The following is a 23,116-nucleotide window of genomic DNA, read 5'->3' on the forward strand; positions in this document are numbered from 1 at the left end:
TGATTTTCGTGGTTTTTAAACCGTTCCTACATGCCTTTGTTTTTAATAAGTTGAAACTGAAAATAAACGATTAAAAAAAAAAACTCTACAAGCTTCATTCACACAACACACTACCCAGGTTAGTTAAAAACTCCAAAATTTATTTTTTTTAACATATTAACAGTTGGAAGGGACCTTGTAGGTCATCTAGTCCAACCCCCCTCCCCACTCAAGTAATTTGCAGTTGTTACTTCTGCATAATTTACTTAACCAAGATTACAGGCTTGATTTCCCAAACACTACCAGAGATGAAGAAAACATGGACTCTGCAGCCCCCTAGTGGTTGATTGCATTTTCACAGCCCTCGTTTGATTCAGGGGGTCCTTTGGCTAATTTGGCGGGTCAGGCAAACTGAGCTCATTCATTTATTTTATGGTTTGGTGTGTGTTGTGTGAATGCACAACACGACTTCATTCTAACTTTTCCGTGTACTTTTTCCCCCTTCTCCATTTCTTGCACTAGAGGGCGCTCGAGGCTGCGCCACCTCTAGCCTCGCTTCTTTCCTTAGAGAGCAAAGAGTTGATCTTCCTCTCCCGCGTCTATGCTCATTGCAGAGGGTGGGCCGTTCGTACGGATAGACAAGCGTTCCCACCAATCCGTCACTCCCTACATCATTTCGCTGAAGGGTTGCGGTTAACCTTCCTCTCGCCTCCACCTTTCCGGTTCTTTTAGGAACGCGCCGAGGGGGTACTGGCTCGCGGGAGAGAGCGACCCGTCGCACAAAGCCGCCGCGTAAAGAGACCCCCCTAACGGCGCCCCTAAAAAGCCGAGATTGGGACACGGCAAAGATTTTGGCCAGTCCGGCGCGTCGCCTCGCCGCCCCGCCAATGGCGGCCGTCGCTCAGCAACCGGAAGTGCTACATCGCCCTTTCCCCCGCCCGGGGACCGACGCCCCTAAGGGCCGAGTGGGCGGTCGGAACCGCGGCGCCCCGCCTCCGGAGGCGGGCCTGTGCCCCTTTCTCCGCCAATGAGAAGCGAGGGGCCAGGAATGGCAGGTTAGGCTGTGTGGCCGAGGTGAGCGTTTCAGGGCGGGGGGGGGGGCGAGAGGTGGGGGGCGGCGGCGAGGCACCCCGAGTAGAGACCCCCCCCTCCGTCCCCAAGAGCCCCTCCCCATTATTGGGGCGGGGGGCCGCCTCCTTCACCCCCTCTTTCCACGCGGGAAGGTTCCTGGACCCCCCCTGGGCGAGATCCCCCCCCCAATAAGTCTTATAGAAGCCCCCTCCCCTAATAGGCTCCATAAAAGCCCCCCCCAGGTTATGCCCTTGTCCATTGGAGACCCTCCCCTCCCTCTGCTTTATGGCTGCCTCCCCCTTATAACTAAATCTTCCATTGACAATAGGAAGCCCCCTCCCCTAATTACAAGGAGCCTCGCCACAGGGAAGCCCCCACCCCATATATCAGTCTATTGGCATTGAGATCTTTCCCCCCTTGCGATCTTGAAGCCCCCACCCCATATATCTGTCTATTGGCATTGAGAGCTCCCCCTTTATCCTTTATTACCTGGAAGCCCCCACCCCATATATCTATATATTGGCATTGAGAGCTTTCCCCCCTTGTGATCTTGAAGCCCCCACCCCATATATCTGTCTATTGGCATTGAGAGCTCCCCCCCCTTGTCACCTGGAAGCCCCCACCCCATCATAAATCTATATATTGGCATTGAGAGCTTTCCCCCCTTGCGATCTTGAAGCCCCCACCCCATATATCTGTCTATTGGCATTGAGAGCTCCCCCTTTATTACCTGGAAGCCCCCACCCCATATATCTATATATTGGCATTGAGAGCTTTCCCCCCTTGTGATCTTGAAGCCCCCACCCCATATATCTGTCTATTGGCATTGAGAGCTCCCCCCCCTTGTCACCTGGAAGCCCCCACCCCATCATAAATCTATATATTGGCATTGAGAGCTTTCCCCCCTTGCGATCTTGAAGCCCCCACCCCATATATCTGTCTATTGGCATTGAGAGCTCCCCCTTTATTACCTGGAAGCCCCCACCCCATATATCTATATATTGGCATTGAGAGCTTTCCCCCCTTGTGATCTTGAAGCCCCCACCCCATATATCTGTCTATTGGCATTGAGAGCTCCCCCTTTATTACCTGGAAGCCCCCACCCCATATATCTATATATTGGCATTGAGAGCCTTCCCCCCTTGTGATCTTGAAGCCCCCACCCCATATATCTGTCTATTGGCATTGAGAGCTCCCCCCCCCTTGTCACCTGGAAGCCCCCACCCCATCATATATCTATATATTGGCATTGAGAGCTTTCCCCCCTTGCGATCTTGAAGCCCCCACCCCATATATCTGTCTATTGGCATTTGGAGCTCCCCCCCCCTTGTTACCTGGAAGCCCCCATCCCATCATATATCTATATATTGGCATTGAGAGCTTTCCCCCCTTGCGATCTTGAAGCCCCCACCCCATATATCTGTCTATTGGCATTTGGAGCTCCCCCCCTTGTTACCTGGAAGCCCCCACCCCATCATATATCTATATATTGACATTGAACGCTCCCCTTTTGCTATTTTGAAGCCCCCACCCCATATATTCTTGTCTATTGGGCATCGAGAGTTCCCTCTCAATAAGTCTTGGGAAGACTGGATGCGTGGTCTCTGGAAGCCCCCAGACCCTTTATTTCCTCCTCCTCCCCCAGAATTGAATTCAATAAGCCCCCCGCTTCTTCTTTAAACAGGGTCCCTTTTCTTGCTTGAGTCTCCCCCCCCCCCCCCAAATCTTCTTATTTCTCTTACCTTATCTAGAAAAAAAACCCAAATTGCAAAATTTCCCCATCTTGTTCTTCTTCTTGATTTCCTGGCTGGGGGGGGTATCTGAACAGGGGTGAGGGAATGGTGGCTTGGGATGGATGCTGATTGATGTAGGCTTGTTTCTGGTGGAGCTGGGACGAAGGCTTTGCAGGCCCTGTAAATAAATATAGGTTATTATTTATTATTAACCCGGATTTTCTTTCTCACCAGGTTCGTTCCCTTTGGCTCTGGAGTTGCATCCCGCTTGGCTTCCCCCAAACGAGAAGGGCCGAAGTGGGTTGCTGATTTCTCCCCCCTTTCCAAGAACGCCTCTTCGTCGCCCTCCAAGAAACCCCCCCCCCCAAGAATCTTCCTTAGAGGGGCAGCTTCCCCCCCCCCCCCAAAATATAGAAAGTCTTTGCAAAGAAACCCACTTCTCTACCCAGGTCAAAATTGGGCCAATTTCACCTTTTTAGATGCTTTCTTTCCCGAATAAAATTGGGGAGGGGCAATGTCCCCTTTTCCTTCGATGCCAAATCTGCCCGTCGGCTGGCATCTGAATTGTGCCAGTCCAGTAACACCCCTCTATCCTCACCCCAGTTAATCCAACAATTTTCTTTCCAGTATATTTTTTTTCCTTTAAAAGTTTGTAAAGGCCTGAGCAGGGAAAGAGGCAGGACGGTTCCTATCGGAAACCTTGCCCCCCCCCCAAAGACCCCTTCTAAGGTTTTGCAATTTAGGGTGCTGCCCCGTTTTGAACGGGGTGTGTGTGTTTCCTTTTTCCCCTTCCTCCTTTTCCCCTCCTGACTCCCATCGGCGAGGAGAACCGGAGGGGACCGAATCACACCTTGGAAACATGTTCAAGGGGGCGCGTGGGACCCCTCCTCACCTTTTTCCCGTAGAAAAACTCCGGATGAACTGGCTGGATCTTTGCCGTGCCTTGGATTTGATCTAAGCCGTGGGGTCCCAGTTCCTCTCCCCCACTTCTCCCCTCCCCTGCTTTGGACCTTCTCCCCCCTCCCCCCCCCCGAGAAGGGTCAGGGTACCCCCTTTGGCATAGGGTGAAGTCTTAGGGGATTCACCATGGCTGGGGCCATCGCCTCCCGCATGAGCTTCAGCTCTCTCAAAAGGAAGCAGCCCAAAACTTTCACCGTTCGGATTGTCACTATGGATGCTGAAATGGAATTCAATTGCGAGGTAAATACCTTTGTGGTGCTTTTAGAAGTTGTGGGACACACAGAAACAAATTAAGAATAGAATAGAATAGAACAGAATAGAAGAAAGATGGAAGGAGAAAATAGAAGAATAGAATAGAATAAAGGAAAGAAGGAAAGAGAATAGAATAGAATAGAGGAAAGATGGAAGGAGAAAATAGAAGAATAGAATAGAATAAAGGAAAGAAGGAAAGAATAGAATAGAATAAAGGAAAGAAGGAAATAGAATAGAATAGAGGAAAGAAGGAGAAAATAGAAGAATAGAATAGAATAAAGGAAAGAAGGAAGGAGAATAGAATAGCATAGAATAGCATAGAAATAGGACATTTATTTGCTAAGTGTGATTGGACACACAAGGAATTTGTCTTTGGTGCAGATGCTCTCAGTGTACATAAGAACAAAAATTCATTTATCAGGAATCCTAAGGTACTACAATATTTAATGATAGTCCTAGGGTACAAATAAGCAATCAGGAAACAATATCAATATAAATCGTAAGGATACAAGCAGCAAAGTTACAGTCCTGCAGTCATCAGTGGGAGGAGATGGGTGATAGGAAGGATGAGAAGACTAATAGTAATAGTGATGCAGCCTTAGTGAATAGTTTGACAGTGCTGAGGGAATTAGTTGTTAAGCAGAGTGATGGCGTTTGGGGAAAAACTGTCCTTCTGTCTAATTGTCTTGGTGTGCAGTGCTCTATAGTGTCGTTTTGACAGCAGGAGTTGAAACAATTTGTGTCCAGGATGCGAGGAGTCTGTAGCTATTTCCACGGCCCTCTTTTTGACTCGTGCAGTGCGCAGGTCCTCAATGGAAGGCAGGTTGGCAGCCATTGTTAGTTTCTGCCGTTCTGATTCTCCTCTGACTTCTCCGTCTGTCTTGTTGGGTTGCAGAGCCAAACCAGACAGTGATGGAGCTGCAGATGAGAGACTCAATCCTTCCTCCGTAGAACAGAATCCGCAGCTCCTTGGGCAGTTTTGAGTTTCCTGGGTTGGTGCAGGAAGAACATTCTTGGTTGTGCTTTTTTTTCTATTCTATTCTATTCTCTTTCCTTCTTTCCTTTATTCTATTCTATTCTCCTTCCTTCTTTCCTTTATTCTATTTCATTCTATTCTCCTTCCTTCTTTCCTTTATTCTATTCCATTCCATTCTATTCTATTTTATTCTATTCTCCTTCATTCTTTCCTTTATTCTGTTCCATTCCATTCTATTCTATTTTATTCTATTCTCCTTCCTTCTTTATTCTATTCCATTCTATTCTATTCTCCCTCCTTCTTTCCTTTATTCTATTCCATTCCATTCTATTCTATTCTATTCTATTCTCCTTCCTTCTTTCCGTATCCTATCCTATCCTTATTCTATTCCTAATCTTATTGGTACTTCCTTATGCTTTCTTTTTATTATCTACAGTCAGCTAGATGTTTAAACCAGGTTTGGCATTTTTATTCACCTGTCAAGTCCTTCCCAAGGACTCAGGATAGGCGGCTGAGAATGTTTTGACAGTTGTTAGACTCATCATCCCATTATTATTATTGTTATCATCAAATTTATTTGTTGCGCATCTTGGCTGTCCGAAAGAGAGCTAACAATAACAATATCCTTGTTGTTGGTTAACCAGATTCTGTCGACTAATTGAGTCCAATAACATTACTGGAGATGTATAATTCTGATATTATGTATGTATAATTCTGATATTATATATGTATAATTCTGATATTATAAGCCTCTTGGCCGACAGCACATTGCAACCTTAAATCCCAACGTAGCATAAACACCCTAGTGTCAGCGTTCCAAATATCATCCAAAATTAAATCAGAGTCCAAGGCGAAGCATTGATCTAAGTTCCAATTTATGAAGAGAGACATGTTGGCATATCTGTGGAAAACCCGAATCTGAAAGCTTCCTGGGTTTTCCACCCAGTTGAAAGTTCATAGCAATAGCAATAGCAATAGCAGTAGACTTATATACCGCTTCATAGGCCTTTCAGGCCTCTCTAAGCGGTTTACAGAGAGTCAGCATATTGCCCCCAACAATCTGGGTCCTCATTTTACCCACCTCGGAAGGATGGAAGGCTGAGTCAACCCTGAGCCGGTGAGATTTGAACCGCTGACCTGCTGATCTAGCAGTAGCCTGCAGTGCTGCATTTAACCACTGCGCCACCTTGGCTCTAAGTTGAAAGTTCATGCTCTTGCCCCCCACATACCCACAAGCCCATCCCATGGTCCAATCTCCCACTGCCACGCTGGCAGCTTCCACCCATCCAGTTTCGGTCAGGTTCAGAGACGCAGAGACGAAGGATGACCTTGGCTTTCTAGAAAGAATGTTGTTATGGCTGCATATCATCTAACTCCGTACAATCCTCCCCTCCCAATTACCCCACTAAATGAAAAAGCATAGAAATATAATAGAGAGTGTGGCGGGCCAGAGATCCAGAAAGGAACCAGCTACAAGCCTGGCAGTCTATTTTCCCCCTTGGTTTCCTTTTCTGATCTATCCTAACCTTTTAAGATGCCGTTAGCAGAGTGTGAGTCTCGGTGTGTTATGCACACTTGTGTATCTCCACGTGTCCCTCACAGAACAAGCCAAGTGTTTTTTTTGTTCTGGTGCCTTAAATGCTGTTTACAATATCTCCTTGGTGGATTAGCAGAAATGGCTTTTAATTAAAAAGTCATTATCGGGTTGTCACGCAGCATAAGAAAATAAAAATAGCTTTTCATGCCTTCTGTGCCTGGCCCAGATAACTGGGCGCTTTATCTATCTGTTTTGACATCTCTTTGTCGCAGTACGAAATGGGAGGGAGGAATATAAATATTTCATTGGCTTGCTTCTCAGTGGCCTCCCGGCAGAGGGAAGGAAATCAGGGTGTGTAATTATCTGCTGCGAACTCTGCATTGGTGACAGGAAGGGCACCCGGCCAGTAAATACTCTGCTCCATTCAGTTGACACCACTCCTGGTGTAAGGGATTACAGGGTCAATAAAAACAAATAATAATAATAATAATAATAATAATAACAACAACAACAACAGCAACAACAACAGCAACAACAACAGGTACATTAAAGAAACAGAGTCACTAATCCTGGCTGCGCAAGAACAAGCTATCCGCACAAATGCCATTAAGGCCAAAATCGAAAAATCCTCTGATGATGCCAAATGCAGACTCTGCAAAGAAGCTGATGAAACTGTTGATCACATACTCAGCTGCTGTAAAAAAATCGCGCAGACTGATTATGAATTGCGGCACAATTCAGTAGCACAAATGATCCATTGGAATTTGTGCAAAAATTGTAATATTTAAACAGCAACAAACTGGTGGGAACATCAGCCTGAAAAAGTCACCGAAAATCAGATGGTCAAGATCTTGTGGGATTTCCGTATACAAACGGACAAAATACTGGCGCATAATACACCAGACATCACACTGGTTGAGAAAAACAAGGTCACAATCATAGACATCGCAATATCAGGTGATAGCAGGGTCGACGAGAAGGAACGTGAAAAAATCGCAAAATACCAGGACTTAAAAATAGAAATTCAACGACTATGGCACAAACCAGCAGTGGTAATTCCAGTGGTAATTGGCACATTCGGTGCTATTCCAAAAGCACTGGAATTACATTTAAAACAGTTAAAAATTGACAAAATCAGCATCAGTCAAATGCAAAAAGCCGCACTGCTTGGATCTGCACGCATATTACGAAAATACGTTACGACGTCCTAGGCCCCTGGGTGGGGCCCGACTAGTAACCAATGCCAAATCCGGCGAAACAACTGGCCGCTGTGACACAATTCTGTTGTTGCGATAATAATAATAATAATAGTTGCCATTGTTTAGGAGTTGCTTAACTCCTAAAAGAGGGATGTCCAACTTTGGCAACTTTTTAAAACTTGTGGACTTCAATTCCCAGAATTCCCAACTGAACACCGGCTGGGGGATTCTGGGAGTCGAAGTCGATGGGGAAATCCAAATTCACTTCACAACCATGATACTAATTCAACCAATGCCATGATTCACTTCAACAGCACTGGCAGGAAAAGCCGTACAACGGGGCGAGCTCGCTTAACAAATGTTTTGCTTACCGACATCAATTTTTGGGCTCAATTGTGGTCCTTACTCAAGAACTTCAGTTACAGTGTGTCTTCGCTGTCCTTCAGTTGTTGTTGTTGTTGTTGCTCTTCTTCTTCTTTTCTTCCTCCTCCTTCACCTCCATTTCTCTTCTCCTTTTCCTCCTCTTCCACCTCCATTTTTCTTCCTTCTTCTTCTTCTTCTCTCCTCCTCTTCCTTCTCCTCCACCTCCATTTCTCTTCTTCTCCTCTTCCTGCGCTTCCATTTCTCCTCTTCTTTTTCTCCTCCTCCTCCTCTTCCTTCTCCTCCACCTCCTCTTCTTCTGCCTCCTCCATCTCCATTTCTCCTTCTCTTCTTCTACTCCTCGTCGTCCTCCTCTTCTTCCTCCTCCTCCACCCCCTTCCTCCTCCTCCTCCTCTTCTTCTCCTCTTCTTCTTCATCTTTTTCTTCCTCCTCTTCCTCCTCTTCCACCTCCATTTCTCTTCCTTCTTCTCCTCCTCTTCTTCCTCCTCCACCTCCATTTCTCTTCCTTCTTCTTCTCCTCCTCTTCCTCCTCCTCCACCTCCATTTCTCTTCCTTCTTCTCCTCTTCCTCCTCCTCCTCCCCCTCCATTTCTCTCCTCCTCCTCCTTCCCCCTGATGTACTTGCAATATTCCTCGCCCACCTATTTTCCTTGGTAAATAGACTCCGTCAACATCTCTGCATTGTCATCCCTTTTTCTGATCTTTTTTATGCAAGGCTTTTCAGATCTGCCTTGAATCCAGTCCCCTACTCCAGCAGTGAATCTTAACAACTGGATTTGCTCAGGCGTTAATTGCCTGGAGGATATTTCCTCCGGCAAGTTGGGGACTTTTAAGATCTCCACTTGCCGTGACGCATATTCAGCCTCTAACTGTTCTCCTTAACTTTGGCCTGTGCTTTCTAATGATTACTTATCACCTTTGAAAGAATTCACAAGTGTTAGTCTTTAATCCTTGCAAGGGCTTTAAAAGCTAATCATATTATCCCGGTAGATGAATGAAGGGGATGAGATTAGGAGTGTTGGTTTCTCAGGAAATGAATCTGCGGGAGAAGGAAAATCTGAAACGAAGATCCTTGTAATATCTCACAGCCCACTTTGCTATTAGCAAGCAGAAATGTGAATTATCCATTCATCCTAGGGTTCTTTTCAGCTTGCTGATTTGCTGCGATTTTATTGTCATTTCTTTGTTCTTTTAGTGGCCCGCCAGTGGCCAGCAGAGCTGGCGGCAGATTCGGACAGTGAGGAGGTTGGGGGGAACATGGGCCAGTCCTGGAGTCTGGAGAAGGCTTTGCGTGGGAGGCAGAGAGGGGGCCAGGGACGTCCGACAGTTATCAGTTACCTTCGGAGTCGGAGATCAGTGGGGCAGAAGAACAGCTGGAGCCTGTTCCCAGTGTGCGCATGCTCAGAGTTGCCAGACAAAGGGAAAGCTAAAGGACAGGGGTCGACTTGGGAGTAAGGCCACAGGTGGACGGTGAATGGCCCCTCCCAGAGGGAATAAAAGAGGAGCGACAGGGGAGTGGAGCTTGCAGGAGACCATTAGTTCCTTTCATTGGTTCGCGACACTCCGAGGCTCCTGGCCAAGTCTTGCAGATATCAAGGGAGGCATTTCTGTTGAGCGAGTTTTTTGCCCCGTTGTACGACCTCTCTTGCCAAAGTTGTTAAGGATCATCTAGTAACCCGGTCGTTAAGCGAATCTGGCTTCCCCATTGGACTCTGCTTTGTCAGACGGTCGCAAAAGGGGGTCACATTAACACACCCCTGGGACACGGCAACGGTCGTAGGAACCCATAGGCAGGAGCCTGAATTTTGATCACACCTGTGAAAAAACGGTCGTAAGTCGCCTTTCTCAGCACCGTTGTAACTTTGAACCCTAAACCCTCCCAAGTGTTGTCCTCGGCTCCTTAAAAAAACCCCAAATTAGAGTCCAGTTTGGTACAAACTGTTCTTTCGAGCAAGTTTTTCTGTTTTGCATTTATGTGGTCTCCTGGTCTTCTCCCCTCCAATATTTTCCCAAGGCTTCATAATTGTAATTACCAGCGGACCAGTTACGATATCACTGCGAACCATAGAGATTGCGACATTCCCGCGCCCGCCAATTGCAAACAACCGCCTGTTGCAGGTTAATAAATAATGTACACCCTTCTTAATACATCCCCCCCACCCCTCCAATCACGCATCTGCCAAGAACCCCAATCAAAGCTTCCCTCCTCCTCCTCCTCCTCCCCAATTTCTTTCCGCCCCGGCGCTGGCTGGCTTTTAAGTCCCCCGTTCCTGTTTACTTAAAAAAACATTTAAGCTCTGATAAATTATGAGAGCTGGTTGCATTTAGCAAAGGTCGTAAATCCCGTACCTGCAAAAAAAATATTAGCCCGGTGCATCACTTAGCCTCCCTCTAATCAGAGAATTTGTTCACGTAGCCTTCCGGGATTTTGCAAATATAGCTAACAAGCCATGTTAAGATAAGGCTAATGGAATATGACAAGGCGACCCGCGGAAAGAACATTTGTATTCCTGCCAGGAGTTCTCCGGGGACTGTCCAGTTAAAGAGGAACTACAAGGGGACCTCACCTTGCGCCCTCCTAGGATAGCGACAACCCCCCTCCCCCCAATCTTTTCAGGCACCAGGGACCGGTTTCGTGGAGAGTGGTTTTTCCGCGGACCGGAAGGGATGTGGTTTTGCGTGCTGCCTGCATTCCCACGGATGGGCTTTGTTTCCGCGGCCCGGTTTCTGATAGCCAATGACCCAGAGGTTGGGGACCCCTAATCTGGAACATCTTACAGTCTTGCAGTTCAATTATGGGTCTGCCTCTTCTTTTTCTTTTAACGGCCCCATAATCCCTTCCGGGTGGAGTCTGTATAACTGAATGGAGCTAGGAAAGTGTTTTACTGGCCAGATGCCCTTCTTGTTGCCAGTATGGAGTTTTGTTCAGCAGATATATTCTCATTGTGCCCACAGAGAGAGAGAGAGAGAGAGAGAGAGAGAGAGAGAGAGAGAGAGAGAGAAATATCAGACTCTACCTAGGATTGAACTCACAGCCTCCTGATTGTGAGGTGAGAGTGCCACCTCTGAGCCACCGCGCCTCTCAATCATGGGTCTTCCTCTTAATGCGGTGTATTTTGGTTGGGGATTGTAGCATCGAGAAGCTGTGATCTTCACCCCATCCATTTTTCTGTGTTAGATCTGGAGCCTTGCATTTTAATTCCCGTTTCCTACCGTAAAATGTTTCCTTCATAGCAAGTTTCTCCCTCTAGACAATGACCATGGGTTGGGGGTCTTCCTGTTGTGGTGGCCAGAAGAGCTAGCAGCAGAATCAGACAGTGAGGAGGGTTGGGGAGGAACCTGGGCCTGGAGTCTGGGGAAGGCTCTGATGAGGGCTCTGTGTCGGAGGCAGAGAGGGGGCCAGGGCCGTCTGACAGTTATCAGCTGTCTTCGGAGTCAGACATCAGTGAGGCAGAAGAACACCTGGAGCCTGTTCCCAGTGTGCGCATGCGCAGAGTTGCCAGATGAAGGGAAGAGCTAAAGAACAGGGGTCGACTTGGGAGTAAAGCCCACAGGTGGACGGTGAATGGCCCCTCCCAGAGGAAACAAAAGAGGAGCAAATGGGGAGGGGGCTTTTGCAGGAAACAATTCGTTCCTTCGGTCGTGTCAAGAGTGGAAAGTTCTGTTTGTGACTGTAAGAGACTCTGTGCCATGTTTTCCCTTGCTCTGCGTTTGTACACTAAGTTATCTGGCAGCCTTCCAAGCGAGATAAGGTTCGTGTGGATAAACATTCCTCGGAAAGGCTGTTTGCTAAAGCCTTGCGGACTGTGAATGAAAGGAATTCACAGTCGCGTAAATAAAAAGGTTTTCTTTTTTCCCCGGGACCAAGACTCTGCTTCTTGCTTTCTAACGAAGCCTGGGTCAGAACCAGGGGTGGGTTTCAACCGGTTTGCGGTGGTCCCTGCGAACTGGTTGGTCGGCGAACCCGGAAGTAAGTAACTTCCGGGAATGGCGAAGGGCCCAGCCGCCCGCCCGCGCTCCTTATCCGGTTTTGATGAGTTCTGCGCTTCCATGTATGCGCAGGACGCATACAGCGCCTGCGCGATCCTCCAGGAGCAGCTGGAGCATCGCACAGACGCTAGTACGCATGCATGCACCGCACGCGTGCACGAGGACACCGCCGGCCCCGTTCCAACCGAACCGGTTGGAATGGGGCGAGAAACCCACCCCTGGTCAGAACCCTTCCCCGGCCTCCGAGCACATTCAAGGCAGGAAGCTCGGCCCGTCTTCATTAAGTCCCTCACCCCCCATTATCTTGTCCTCAATCAGTTCAGGAGGGTAGCAGGAAGACATGAAATCAATAACGGCGCCTCAATGTTATTTACAATCCGCGTGCTGCCTTACATTGAGAAGGGAAGCCTAACCGTTTTGTTAATTGTCGAGGTCTATTTCTACTTGATCGTATCAGTGGCTTGGATTTTTCTGGACAGGTCCCGACGGGACCAAAATCCCTCCTCCCCCAGCAATTAACGAAGGACTGAAGTCATTTATCCCACTTTAAAAAAAGTCCAGAGAGAGAAGGAAGATCTAATCTCTGGATAGAACCACAGATAGTCAGTTGCCTGGAACTTCATGAAAGGTTCAATTTCTTTTGATGGCAACCAGAATGTGGCTTTAAGCTAGCTTAGAAGATGGGTTCCACCACAAAACCGCGGTCGACTAAAGCGCGCTCGACGAAACCGCGTACCTGACGTCATCACAGCGCGACGAAAAAAGCACGCTGTGAGCGCTAAAGTTAAAATTAACCCCTAAACCTAACCCCCGAAACCTAACCCTAAACCTAATCCTAAACCTAACCCTTAACCTAACCCTAAACCTAACCCTTAACCTAACGCTAAACCTAACGCTAACCCTTAACCTAACCTTAAACCTAACCCTAACGCTTAACCTAATCCTAAACCTAACCCTTAACCTAACCCTAACCCTAACCCTTACCTTAACGTGAATCAGCTTGCTTTCAAAGCGCTTTTTAAAGTGCCCTTTTTTCTCCGCGGTCGCTGTTGTCGCGCTGCTGATGACGTCAGCGACGTGCTTTAATCGGGCGCGCTTTAATGGACCGCAGTTTTGTCGTGCCACACAGAAGATGAGCCTAGAAGGGACATGCGATGGCTCAGCGGGAAAGACGCTGAGCTTCTCGGTCAGAAAGGTCGGCGGTTCGGCGGTTCGAATCCCTAGCGCCGCGTAACGGAGGGAGCTCCCGTGACTCGTCCCGGCTTCTGCCAACCTAGCGGTTCGAAAGCACGTAAAACAATGCAAGTAGGAAAATAGGGACCACCTTTGGTGGGAAGGGAGCAGCGTTTCGTGCGTTGAGTCATGCCGGGCACATGACCACGGAGATGTCTCCAGACAGCGCTGGCTCTTCGGCTGTGAAACTTAATAGCCTTAACAATCTTAGAAATGCCAGTTGGAAGTGTGTGCGGTCCAGGGACAGATGAGGAAGGATTCTGGGGTCGAGAGAAAAGTTGGGCATACAGTTATAACCATTTGTCTAGGGCTTAGTTGCGGGTCATAAGTCAAGGACTATCACTTACTACTATGACGAGCATGTCAGATAATAAAGGGCCCAGAGACAAGAACATATGAAGAACGGTTGCAGGAATGTAATATAATACATAATATAATAACAGAGAGGGAAGGGACCTTGGAGGTCTTCTAGTCCAACCCTCTGCTTAGGGATGCATTGGATATGGCCAATATGGCGAAAAGAAGGACCGAGGGTGACATGAGAGAAGTTTCCCAGTATTTGAGGAGCTGCCATAAATCCACTCCAAAGCACCAGAAGGCAGGGAAAGACACAATGGGTGGAAACTAATCAAAGAGAGAAGCAACCTCTTCTTAAAGACTTCCAGTGTTGGGGACATTCACAACTTCTGGAGGCAACTTCTGTTCCACTGATTAATTGTCCTAACTGTCAGGAAATTTCTTCTGAGTTCTAAGTTGCTTCTCTCCTTGATTAGTTTCCACCCATTGCTGCTTGTTCTATTCCCCAAGGCGCCTGAGGGCGGAACAAGAAGCAATGGGTGGAAACTAATCAAGGAGAGAAGCAACTGAGGGGACATTTCCTGACAGTGAGGGACAATCAAGCAGTGGAACAGAAGTTGCCTCCAGAAGTTGTGAATGCCCCAACACTGGAAGTCTTTAAGAAGATGTTGGATAGCCATTTGTCTGAAACGGTGTAGAGTTTCCTGCTTAGGCAGGGGATTGGACTAGAAGACCTCCAAGGTCCCTTCCAACTCTGTTATTCTACTCTACTCTATTCTACTCTATTCTATTCTATTCTATTCTATTCTAAAGAGTGCAGAGAAGAGCAACAAAGAGGATTAGGGGACTGGAGGGTAAAACCTACGAAGAACGGTTGCAGGAACTGGGTAGGTCTAGTTTAATAGAAAGAAGGACCAGGGGAGACACGAGAGCAGTCTTCCAATATCTCAGGGGCTGCCCCAAAGAAGAGGGAGTCAAGCTACGCTCCAAAGCACCTGAGGGCAGAACAAGAAGCAATGGGTGGAAACTAATCAAGGAGAGAAGCAACTGAGGAGACTCACTGACAGTGAGGACAATCAATCAGTGGAACAAAAGTTGCCTCCAGAAGTTGTGAATGCCCCAACACTGGAAGTCTTTAAGAAGATGTTGGATAGCCATTTGTCTGGAATGGAATTGGATTTCCTGCCTAGGCAGGGGGTTGGACTAGAAGACCTCCAAGGTCCCTTCCAACTCTGCTATTGTATTGTATTCACCTGGAATGAAGGAGAAACTTCCTAACGGGGAGGAGAAATGGAACAACTTGCCACCAGAAATTGCTTCAATCGCCATAGGCTTCTAGGACAAGCGCCTTGTCTGAGATTAGGTTCTCCTGCTTGAGGAGTGGGGTTGGACTAGATGACCTCCCAAGGTTCCTTCCGGCTCTGGTGCTGATGGACCTCTGTCTTTGACAAGCCTCTTTGCCGTTTGAATCAGGCTTCCCTGATATATTTCCCCCCCCTCCCCTTCCTCGGTTCCCGAGAACTGCAGCATTTTAATGTTTTTCCCAAACTTCATTAGGGGTTTTGCACCAGGTTATGTAAGGCTGCACTTCATTAGCAGTCTGTGGCTGGGCTTGAGTTCCGGCGAGGGAGGGAAGGAGGGAAGGAAGGAAGGAAGAAAGGAAGGAGCAGGGGGAGGGCTGCCCCGTCGTCCTTCCTAGCAAAGCTCAGCTGGAGTTCGAAAACACTCTGATTCCTCTGGGCATCGGCTGCGCATCTGTGGATGCAAAGTGTTCCCCCCCCCCCCCCGCGAGCATCTCCAAGGAGGAGTATTCGCGTTCTGCCTCTTATCCTCCACTCCTTCTTCGTTTGTCAATCTTTCCCTTTAGAACTGGGGCAGTCAAGAGAAGACAGAAGATGGGTGCACGGGTGAGGGGTGGGGGGTGGGCTGGAGAAACCCCGGCCCAAAGGCGACAGAGATAGAATTGGTTTGGAGATCTTCCTCCTCTTCCCCTTTCCTTCCTTCTTCCCTCCCTTACATCTTTCCTTTTTTCTTTTCTTACTCCTTTCCTCCCTCCTTTTGCTTCCTCCTGTCCTCCTTCTCTCTCTTCCACCTTTCCTTTTCTTACTCCCTCCCTCCCTCCTTTTCCTTCCTTCCTTCCTCCCTCCCTTCCACATTTCCTTTCCTTTTTTTCTTCCTCCCTCCCTCCCTCCTTTCCTTTCCTCCCTCCCTCCTTTTCCTTCCCCCCTTCCTTCTTCTCTCTTCCACCTTTCCTTTTTCCTTTTCTTACTCCCTCCCTCACTCACACTCCTTTTCCTTCCTTCCTCCCTTCCACCTTTCCTTTCCTTTTTTCTTTTCTTCCTCCCTCCCTCCTTTTCTTCCCTCCCTCTGTCCCTCCTTTCCTTCTTTCCTCCTTTCCATCCTTCATTCCTTCCTCCCTCCCTCACTCCTTTTTCTTCCTTCCCTTCCTTCCTTCCTTCCTCTCTTCCACCTTTCCTTTCCTTTTTCCTTTTCTTCCTCCCTCCTTTTCTTCCCTCCCTCTCTCCCTCCTTTCCTTCTTTCCTCCTTTCCATCCTTCCTTCCTCCCTCCCTCCCTTTCCTTCCTTCCTTTCCTTCCTTCCTCCCTTCCACCTTTCCTTTCCTTTTTTCTTTTCTTCCTCCCTCCCTCCTTTTCCTTCCTTCCTTCCTTCCTTCCTTCCTTCCTTCCTTCCTTCCTTCCTTCCTTCCTTCCTTCCTTCCTTCTTCCCTCTCTTCTTTGAGGGGCTACCTTAATTCAAAACAAGCCTCTTTTGAGGAATAATTCACCCAACATCCATGCTTCCTCGCCGTCTTTTTAACCCGAAAGTGAGCAATAGGGAAGGGAACGAAGCCCTTGGCAAAAAATAAATACACAGGTGATGTTTGGTGAGGTTTGCTGCCGGTGGCCTTAATTGTGGTTGATTTAGCTGCAGTTTATTTTATTGGCATGGTTTGGCGTGTCGCATTAAGCCCGCCCTCTCCGGTTGATTTTAATCACCGTTTTAGCCCCGCCAAATTGTGATTTGGGCCTTCGGTGCTGCGATACAACAGGCAAATTGATTGTGTACAAAATCAACCCGTTTTCAAAAGGAGCCCAGTGTCGCTCTTGCCACAATGCTTAATCTGCTTTAGCAGAGTTGGAAGGGGCCTTGCAGGTCATCTAGTCCAACCCCCCGCCCAAGCAGGGAACACTAACACCCTTTCTGACAGATGGCAATCTGGGTAAAATGAGGACCCAAATTGACTCTAAACCACTTAGAGAGGGCTGTAAAGCAGTGTGAAGCTGTATATAAGCTTAAATGCTATTGCTATTCTGGACAAACTCTTCTTAAAGACTTCCAGTGTTGGGGCATTCACAACTTCTGGAGGCCAGTTGTTCCATGGATTAACTGTTCTCACTGTCAAGAAATTTCTCCTCAATTCTAAGTTGCTTCTCTCTTTGATTAGTTTCCACCCATTGCTTCTTGTTCTACCCTCAGGTGCCTTGGAGAATAGCTTGACTCCCTCTTCTTTGGGGCAGCACCGGAGATATTGGAAGTCTGCTCTCATGTCTCCCCTGGTCCTTCTTTTCATTAAACTAGACATACCCAGTTCTTGCAACCGTGTTTTAGCCACCAGTCCCCTAATCCTCTTTGTTGCTCTTCTCTGCACTCTTTCCAGAGTCTCCACATCTTTCCTGCAAGTTCCTTTTTGCATGTGAGAAGATGCTTGGACCCCATAGTTTTGTCCCTCTTCTAACCCATCAGAAAGGTCTTGGCTCAGGAATTTAACCCGTGAGTTTATTGCTCCTTAAATTACTGCAGAGTCAGAATTTCAGGCTCCCAGGATTCTCAGTCTTAGTCTTCTTCTTCTTCTTCTTTTGAAGAAGATAGCAATAGCAAGAAGATGTTGGATAACCATTTGTCTGAAGTGGTGTAGGGTTTCCTGCCTGAGCAGGGGGTTGGACTAGAACAGTGTTTTTCAACCTTTTTTGTGCAAAGGCACACTTTTTTCATGAAAAAAATCACGAGGCACACCACCATTAGAAAATGTTAAAAAAATTTAACTCTGTGCCTATATTGACTATATATAAAGTGTTTTTCCCACGGCACACCTTACACTATGTCACAGCACACTAGTGTGCCGCGGCACAGTGGTTGAAAAACACTGGACTAGAAGACCTCCAAGGTCCCTTCCAACTCTGTTATCTTCTTCTTCTTCTTCTCCTCACTCTTCTCCTTCTCCTCCTCGCTCTTCTTCTTTTCCTCCTCCTCCTCATCTTCTCCTTCTCCTCCTCCTCACTCTTCTTCTTCTCCTCCTCCTCACTTTCTTCTCCTCCTCCTCCTCACTCTCCTCCTCCTCTTCTCCTTCTCCTCCTCGCTCTTCTTCTTTTCCTCCTCCTCCTCCTCCTCTTCCCCTTCTCCTCACTCTTTCTTCTCCTCCTCCTCACTCTTTCTTCTTCTCCTCCTCCTCCTCACTTTCTTCTCCTCCTCCTCCTCACTCTTCTCCTCCTCCTCACTTTCTTCTTCTTCTCCTCCTCCTCACTCCTCCTCCTCCTCTCCTCCTCCTCCTCCTCCTCACTCTTTCTTCTCCTCCTCCTCCTCCTCCTCACTCTTTCTTCTTCTCCTCCTCCTCCTCACTCTCCTCCTCCTCCTCACTCTCCTCCTCCTCTTCTCCTTCTCCTCCTCACTCTTCTTCTTTTCCTCCTCTTCTTCCTCCTCTTCCCCTTCTCCTCCTCACTCTTTCTCCTCCTCCTCCTCCTCCTCACTTTCTTCTCCTCCTCACTCTTTCTCCTCCTCCTCCTCCTCCTCCTCACTTTCTTCTTCTCCTCACTCTCCTCCTCCTCTTCTCCTCCTCCTCCTCACTCTTTCTTCTCCTTCTCCTCCTCCTCACTCTTTCTTCTTCTCCTCCTCCTCCTCACTTTCTTCTCCTCTTCCTCACTTCCTCCTCCTCCTCCTCCTCCTCCTCCTCCTCCTCCCCCCCCCAGGACTCTTTTAATTTTACGGATCCAATTGGATTCGTTTCCCATCCATCTTGACTCTGGGCAGCCTGGACTCTTTCACCTCGTGTGTTCTTTTTGCACAGAGCCCCCGTGGGGGGTGAGGGCTGGCACACTGGGGGAAATGTGTTTTGGAAGGAGGGAGACGAGACACTCTCGTTTCCATTGCGCAGCCAGAACCCACCACAAGGGGGCGGTGTGTGATCACCACTCCCCATCATTGAATAACACCGAAGCACAACAGGCTTAAATCACCTTCCAGGATGAGTAATTGATGCTATGCAGGTGATCCTGTTGAAGAGGTTGGGGGTGAGGGGGGGGAAACCGGGATGCCAAAGCCGAGGAATCTCACCTGGTTTCCAAGCAGGTTGGGGTTCCTGCATTTTCTTCCCTGTTTCTCTGCAATTGTGCCCCCTTCCCCCACCCTTTCCTAAGCAGCCTTCCGTGTCCTGGATCCCTCTGGAGGACGCGGGCTTTAGAAGAGGCAAACGTTGGCTTTGCTCATCCTTTGGAATGGACCAAGTTCACGTTAAGCGTTTGGGTACCACCATACCCAAGGTCATCTATCTGTAAATTACTTCTCCGTCTTGGAGACGTCTTAAAAGAATAACGGAGTTGGAAGGTGCCTTGGAGGTCTTCTAGTCCAACCCCCCCCCCCCCCCTTAGGCATGAAACCCTGCACTACGTCAGACAACATTCTTCTTAAAAACCTCCAGCATTGGAACATTCACAACTTCTGGAGGCAAGTTGTTCCACTGATTAATTGTTCTCACTGTCAGGAAATTTCTCCTCAGTTCTAAGTTGCTTCTCTCCTTGTTTAGTTTCCACCCATTGCTTCTTGTCCTGCCCTCAGGTGCTTTGGAGAATAGCTTGACTCCCTCTTCTTTGGGGCAGCCCCTGAGATATTGGAAGACTGCTATCACGTCCCCCCTAGTCCTTCTTTTCATTAAACTAGATATATCTGCAATTGTTCTTCATATGTTTTAGCTTCCAGTCCCCTCATCCTCTTTGTTGCTCTTCTCTGCACTCTTTCTAGAGACTCCACATCTTTTCTACATCAAATTATATAGAATTACATTCTATTTAAATGTGTAACTATGAAATAAGGAGGTATAGGTTTAAAGCAATAGCCTTTAGAATGGAAAACTCGAAATTAGGGGGAAAATACCGATAATGGAAAGCTGTAAAAGTGTAATTATGTTTAAAAAAATGTTTTTAAAATGTTAAATAAAAATTATTTTTTAAAAAGAGCCTCCAGTGATCGAGCACCCATCACTTCTGAAGGTTCCGCTGGTTAATTGTCCTCACTGTTAGGAAATTCCTCCTTAGTTCTAAGTTGCTTCTCTCCTGGATTAGTTTCCACCCATTGCTTCTTGTCCTGTTCTCAGGTGCTTTGGAGAATAGCTTGACTCCCTCTTCTTTGTGGCAACCCCTGAGATATTGGAAGACTGCTATCATGTCTCCCCTGGTTCTTCTTTTCATTAAACTAGATATATCTGCAATTGTGCTTCATGTTTTATTCTCCAGTCCCCTAATCCTCTTAGTTGCTCTTCTCTGCCCTCTTTCTAGAGTCTCCACATCTTTTCTACATCATGGTGACCAAAATTGAGTGCAGTTCTAAGTTGCTTCTCTCCTTGATTAGTTTCCACCCATTGCTTCTTGTTCTGCCCTCAGGTGCCTTGGAGAATAGTTTGACTCCCTCTTCTTTGGGGCAGCTCCTGAGATATTGGAAGACTGCTATCCTGTCTCTCCTAGTCCTTATTTTCATTAAACTAGACATACCCAGTTCCTGCAACCGTTCCTCATAGGTTTTAGTCTCCAGTCCCCTCATCATCTTTGTTGCTCTTCTCTGCCCTCTTTCCAGAGTCTCCACATCCTTTTTACATCATGGTGACCAAAATTGAGTGCAGTTCTAAGTTGCTTCTCTCCTTGATTAGTTTCCACCCATTGCTTCTTGTCCTGCCCTCAGGTGCTTTTGCTCTTATCTTACGTTCTGGTGCTTTCTTGGGGTGCAGAAGACAAAAAAAAAGCACCAGAAGGCAGGTTAAGAGGCAGTGGGTGAAAACTAATCCAGGAGAGAAGCAATCTGGAATTAAGGAGAAATTTCCTGACAGGGAGGACGATTTGCCAGTGGAACCTCTTGCCACCAGAAGTTGTGGGTTCTCCATCACTGGAGGTTTTTAAAGAAGAGAGTGGAGAGCCATTGGTCTGAAGTGGTATAGGTCTCTTGCTTGAGCCGAGGGCTGGACTAGAAGACCTCCAAGGTCCTTTCCAAGTCTGCTATTCTATGTTCAATGTATCTAGTGCATAGGTTGTAGGAGCTCAGTTTTGAAGAGAATAGCAATAGCAATAGCAGTTAGACTTATATACCGCTTCATAGGGCTTTCAGCCCTCTCTAAGCGGTTTACAGAGTCAGCCTCTTGCCCCCAACAGTCTGGGTGCTCATTTTACCCACCTCGGAAGGATGGAAGGCTGAGTCAACCTTGAGCCGGTGAGATTTGAACCACTGAACTGCAGATAACAGTCAGCTGAAGTAGCCTGCAGTACTGCACTCTACCCACTGCGCCACCTCGGCAATAACTGTCTTTCTCTGTACTTCCACAGCATTTCTTTTATGCTTTCATTCACAAAGTCATAGCCCTTGCGGCGTCCTCGCGGTTGATCACGTGACCCTGATTTCCAGGCCTCCCTGCCGTCTTCCCCACAAGGAAAGTCATTGGGGAAACCAGCAGGAAGTCGAAAGTCATTCCCACTCTATTTTTCAACCCATGTTCATTCTGTTTCTCTGTTTCGATCATTAAATATTGACTACTACTTGAAGCAAGTCACGTGGGGTTTTTTTTTTTAGTACTTGTTGGATTTAGTGTTTGTCGTGTCTTCCGGGATGAATGACCAACGAGTATCAAGGTACTTGTCAGGTTTCCGAAAGGTGCCCTAATTAATTCATGAGCCTCGAGCCAAGTTTCAAAAGAAAACCAGTCATTGATTAGGAACACCATTTTGGCGAGCCCCCCATAGCAGTCAGATCTGACCTCATTTAAATTAAATTGACAGCACCATTGTATTGTCAGGCCTGCATTTATATTCCTTTTAGAATTTTTCTTCACACTTTCTCTTATTTCATTATGCTGTTTCATTAGTATAGTCGATGGGAGGGGGGAATAGACAGGAGTAGGATTGTGGAATGTATTGTTTTTCATTCTTTAGTAGAAGACCAAGGTCATCCTTTGTCTCTGCACTTTCACACCTGACCAGAAGCAGTTGGGCGTAGACGCCAGCGTAGAAGAAGAAGATTGGCCCATGTGATGGATTGTGGGTGTGGGGACAAGATCATGAACTTTTAACTGGGTGGGATTCTGATGTAACTTCCAGAGTTGGAATCCCACAGTACCATGCCAACATGCCTGCCTTATTAAATTGGAACTTTAAGCATAGCTTTGCCTTCGACTCTGATTTTATTCTGCATGGTATGTGGAACGCTGACATGTATCTCATAATACTTCAGCATCTCTCGTGAAGCCTAACAGTACGAGAATGCCACAAGATTTATCTGTATTTAAAAAAAAAAACAGAAGGCAACGTGGTTAGAGAAGAGGACCTAACAACTTCCTAACGTTGTTTCCCGGTGCAGGTGAAATGGAAAGGGAAAGACCTCTTCGACTTGGTGTGTAGGACGCTGGGACTCCGTGAAATGTGGTTCTTCGGGCTGCAGTACATGATCAAAGACACGATAGCGTGGCTCAAAACGGACAAGAAGGTAAGGGACTTCAAAGCACGAATGTCTAGAACACGTCTTGGCAAGACTGGTGGCCTTCAACTCCCAGAATTCCCCAGCCAGCACGTGGAATCTTTATTTTTAATTAAAAAGGTTTTTTTAAAAAAATTAAACACACATTAAAACATTGGACACGGTGTAACCGTCCTGACAAATTGTCTTTGCCATACATACTAGAATGTAAGTTAAATATTATAACCACCGTGCTTATTTACAACTGGTCCATTCAGTATTTACAAGGATAAGGATATCGTATTTCCATCCATGTGGCTTTGTTCTTGTCTTATACATTTTCACTGTCACCACAGTGTCAAAAAGATGCTGAGACTCTAGAAAGAGTGCAGAGAAGAGCAACCAGGATGATCAGGGGACTGGAGGTTAAAACATAGGAAGAACGGTTGCAGGAACTGGGTATCTCTAGTTTAATGAAAAGAGAGACTAGGGGAGACAGGATAGCAGTCTTCCGATATCTCAGGGGTTGCCACAAAGAAGAAGAAGTCAAACTATTCTCCAAAGCACCTGAGGATAGAACAAGAAGCAATGGGTAGAAACTAATCAAGGAGAGAAGCAGCTTAGAACTGAGGAGGCATTTCCTGACAGTGAGAACAATTAATCAGTGGAACAACTGGCCTCTAGAAGTTGTGAATGCCCCAACACTGGAACTTTTTAAGAAGAATGTTGGATAACCATTTGTCTGACGTAGTGTACGGTTTCCTGCCTAAGCAGGGGGTTGGGCTAGAAGACCTCCAAGATCCCTTC

General features: G+C 47.1%; 1 protein-coding gene across 4 annotated transcripts in view; it reads left to right on the forward strand.

The window, feature by feature from the left end:
• The first annotated feature begins 1,013 nt into the window (after nt 1-1,013).
• Nucleotides 1,014-23,116, forward strand: part of NF2 (neurofibromin 2) — an 83,349-nt gene continuing 61,246 nt past the window's right edge. For 2 of the 4 annotated variants that reach the window (XM_032229509.1, XM_032229506.1), the window contains exons 1-2: nt 2,993-3,983; nt 22,214-22,339. In XM_032229509.1, coding sequence (XP_032085400.1) covers nt 3,870-3,983; nt 22,214-22,339 — 240 coding nt within the window. In that variant the 5' untranslated portion in view covers nt 2,993-3,869. Of the gene's footprint in view, nt 1,054-2,992; nt 3,984-22,213; nt 22,340-23,116 lie in introns of those variants that run through there. The other 2 variants (XM_032229505.1, XM_032229507.1) reach the window with 2 other exon arrangements.

The sequence above is a fragment of the Thamnophis elegans genome, chromosome 13 (assembly GCF_009769535.1).
Source record: "Thamnophis elegans isolate rThaEle1 chromosome 13, rThaEle1.pri, whole genome shotgun sequence".
NCBI lineage: Eukaryota > Metazoa > Chordata > Lepidosauria > Squamata > Colubridae > Thamnophis > Thamnophis elegans.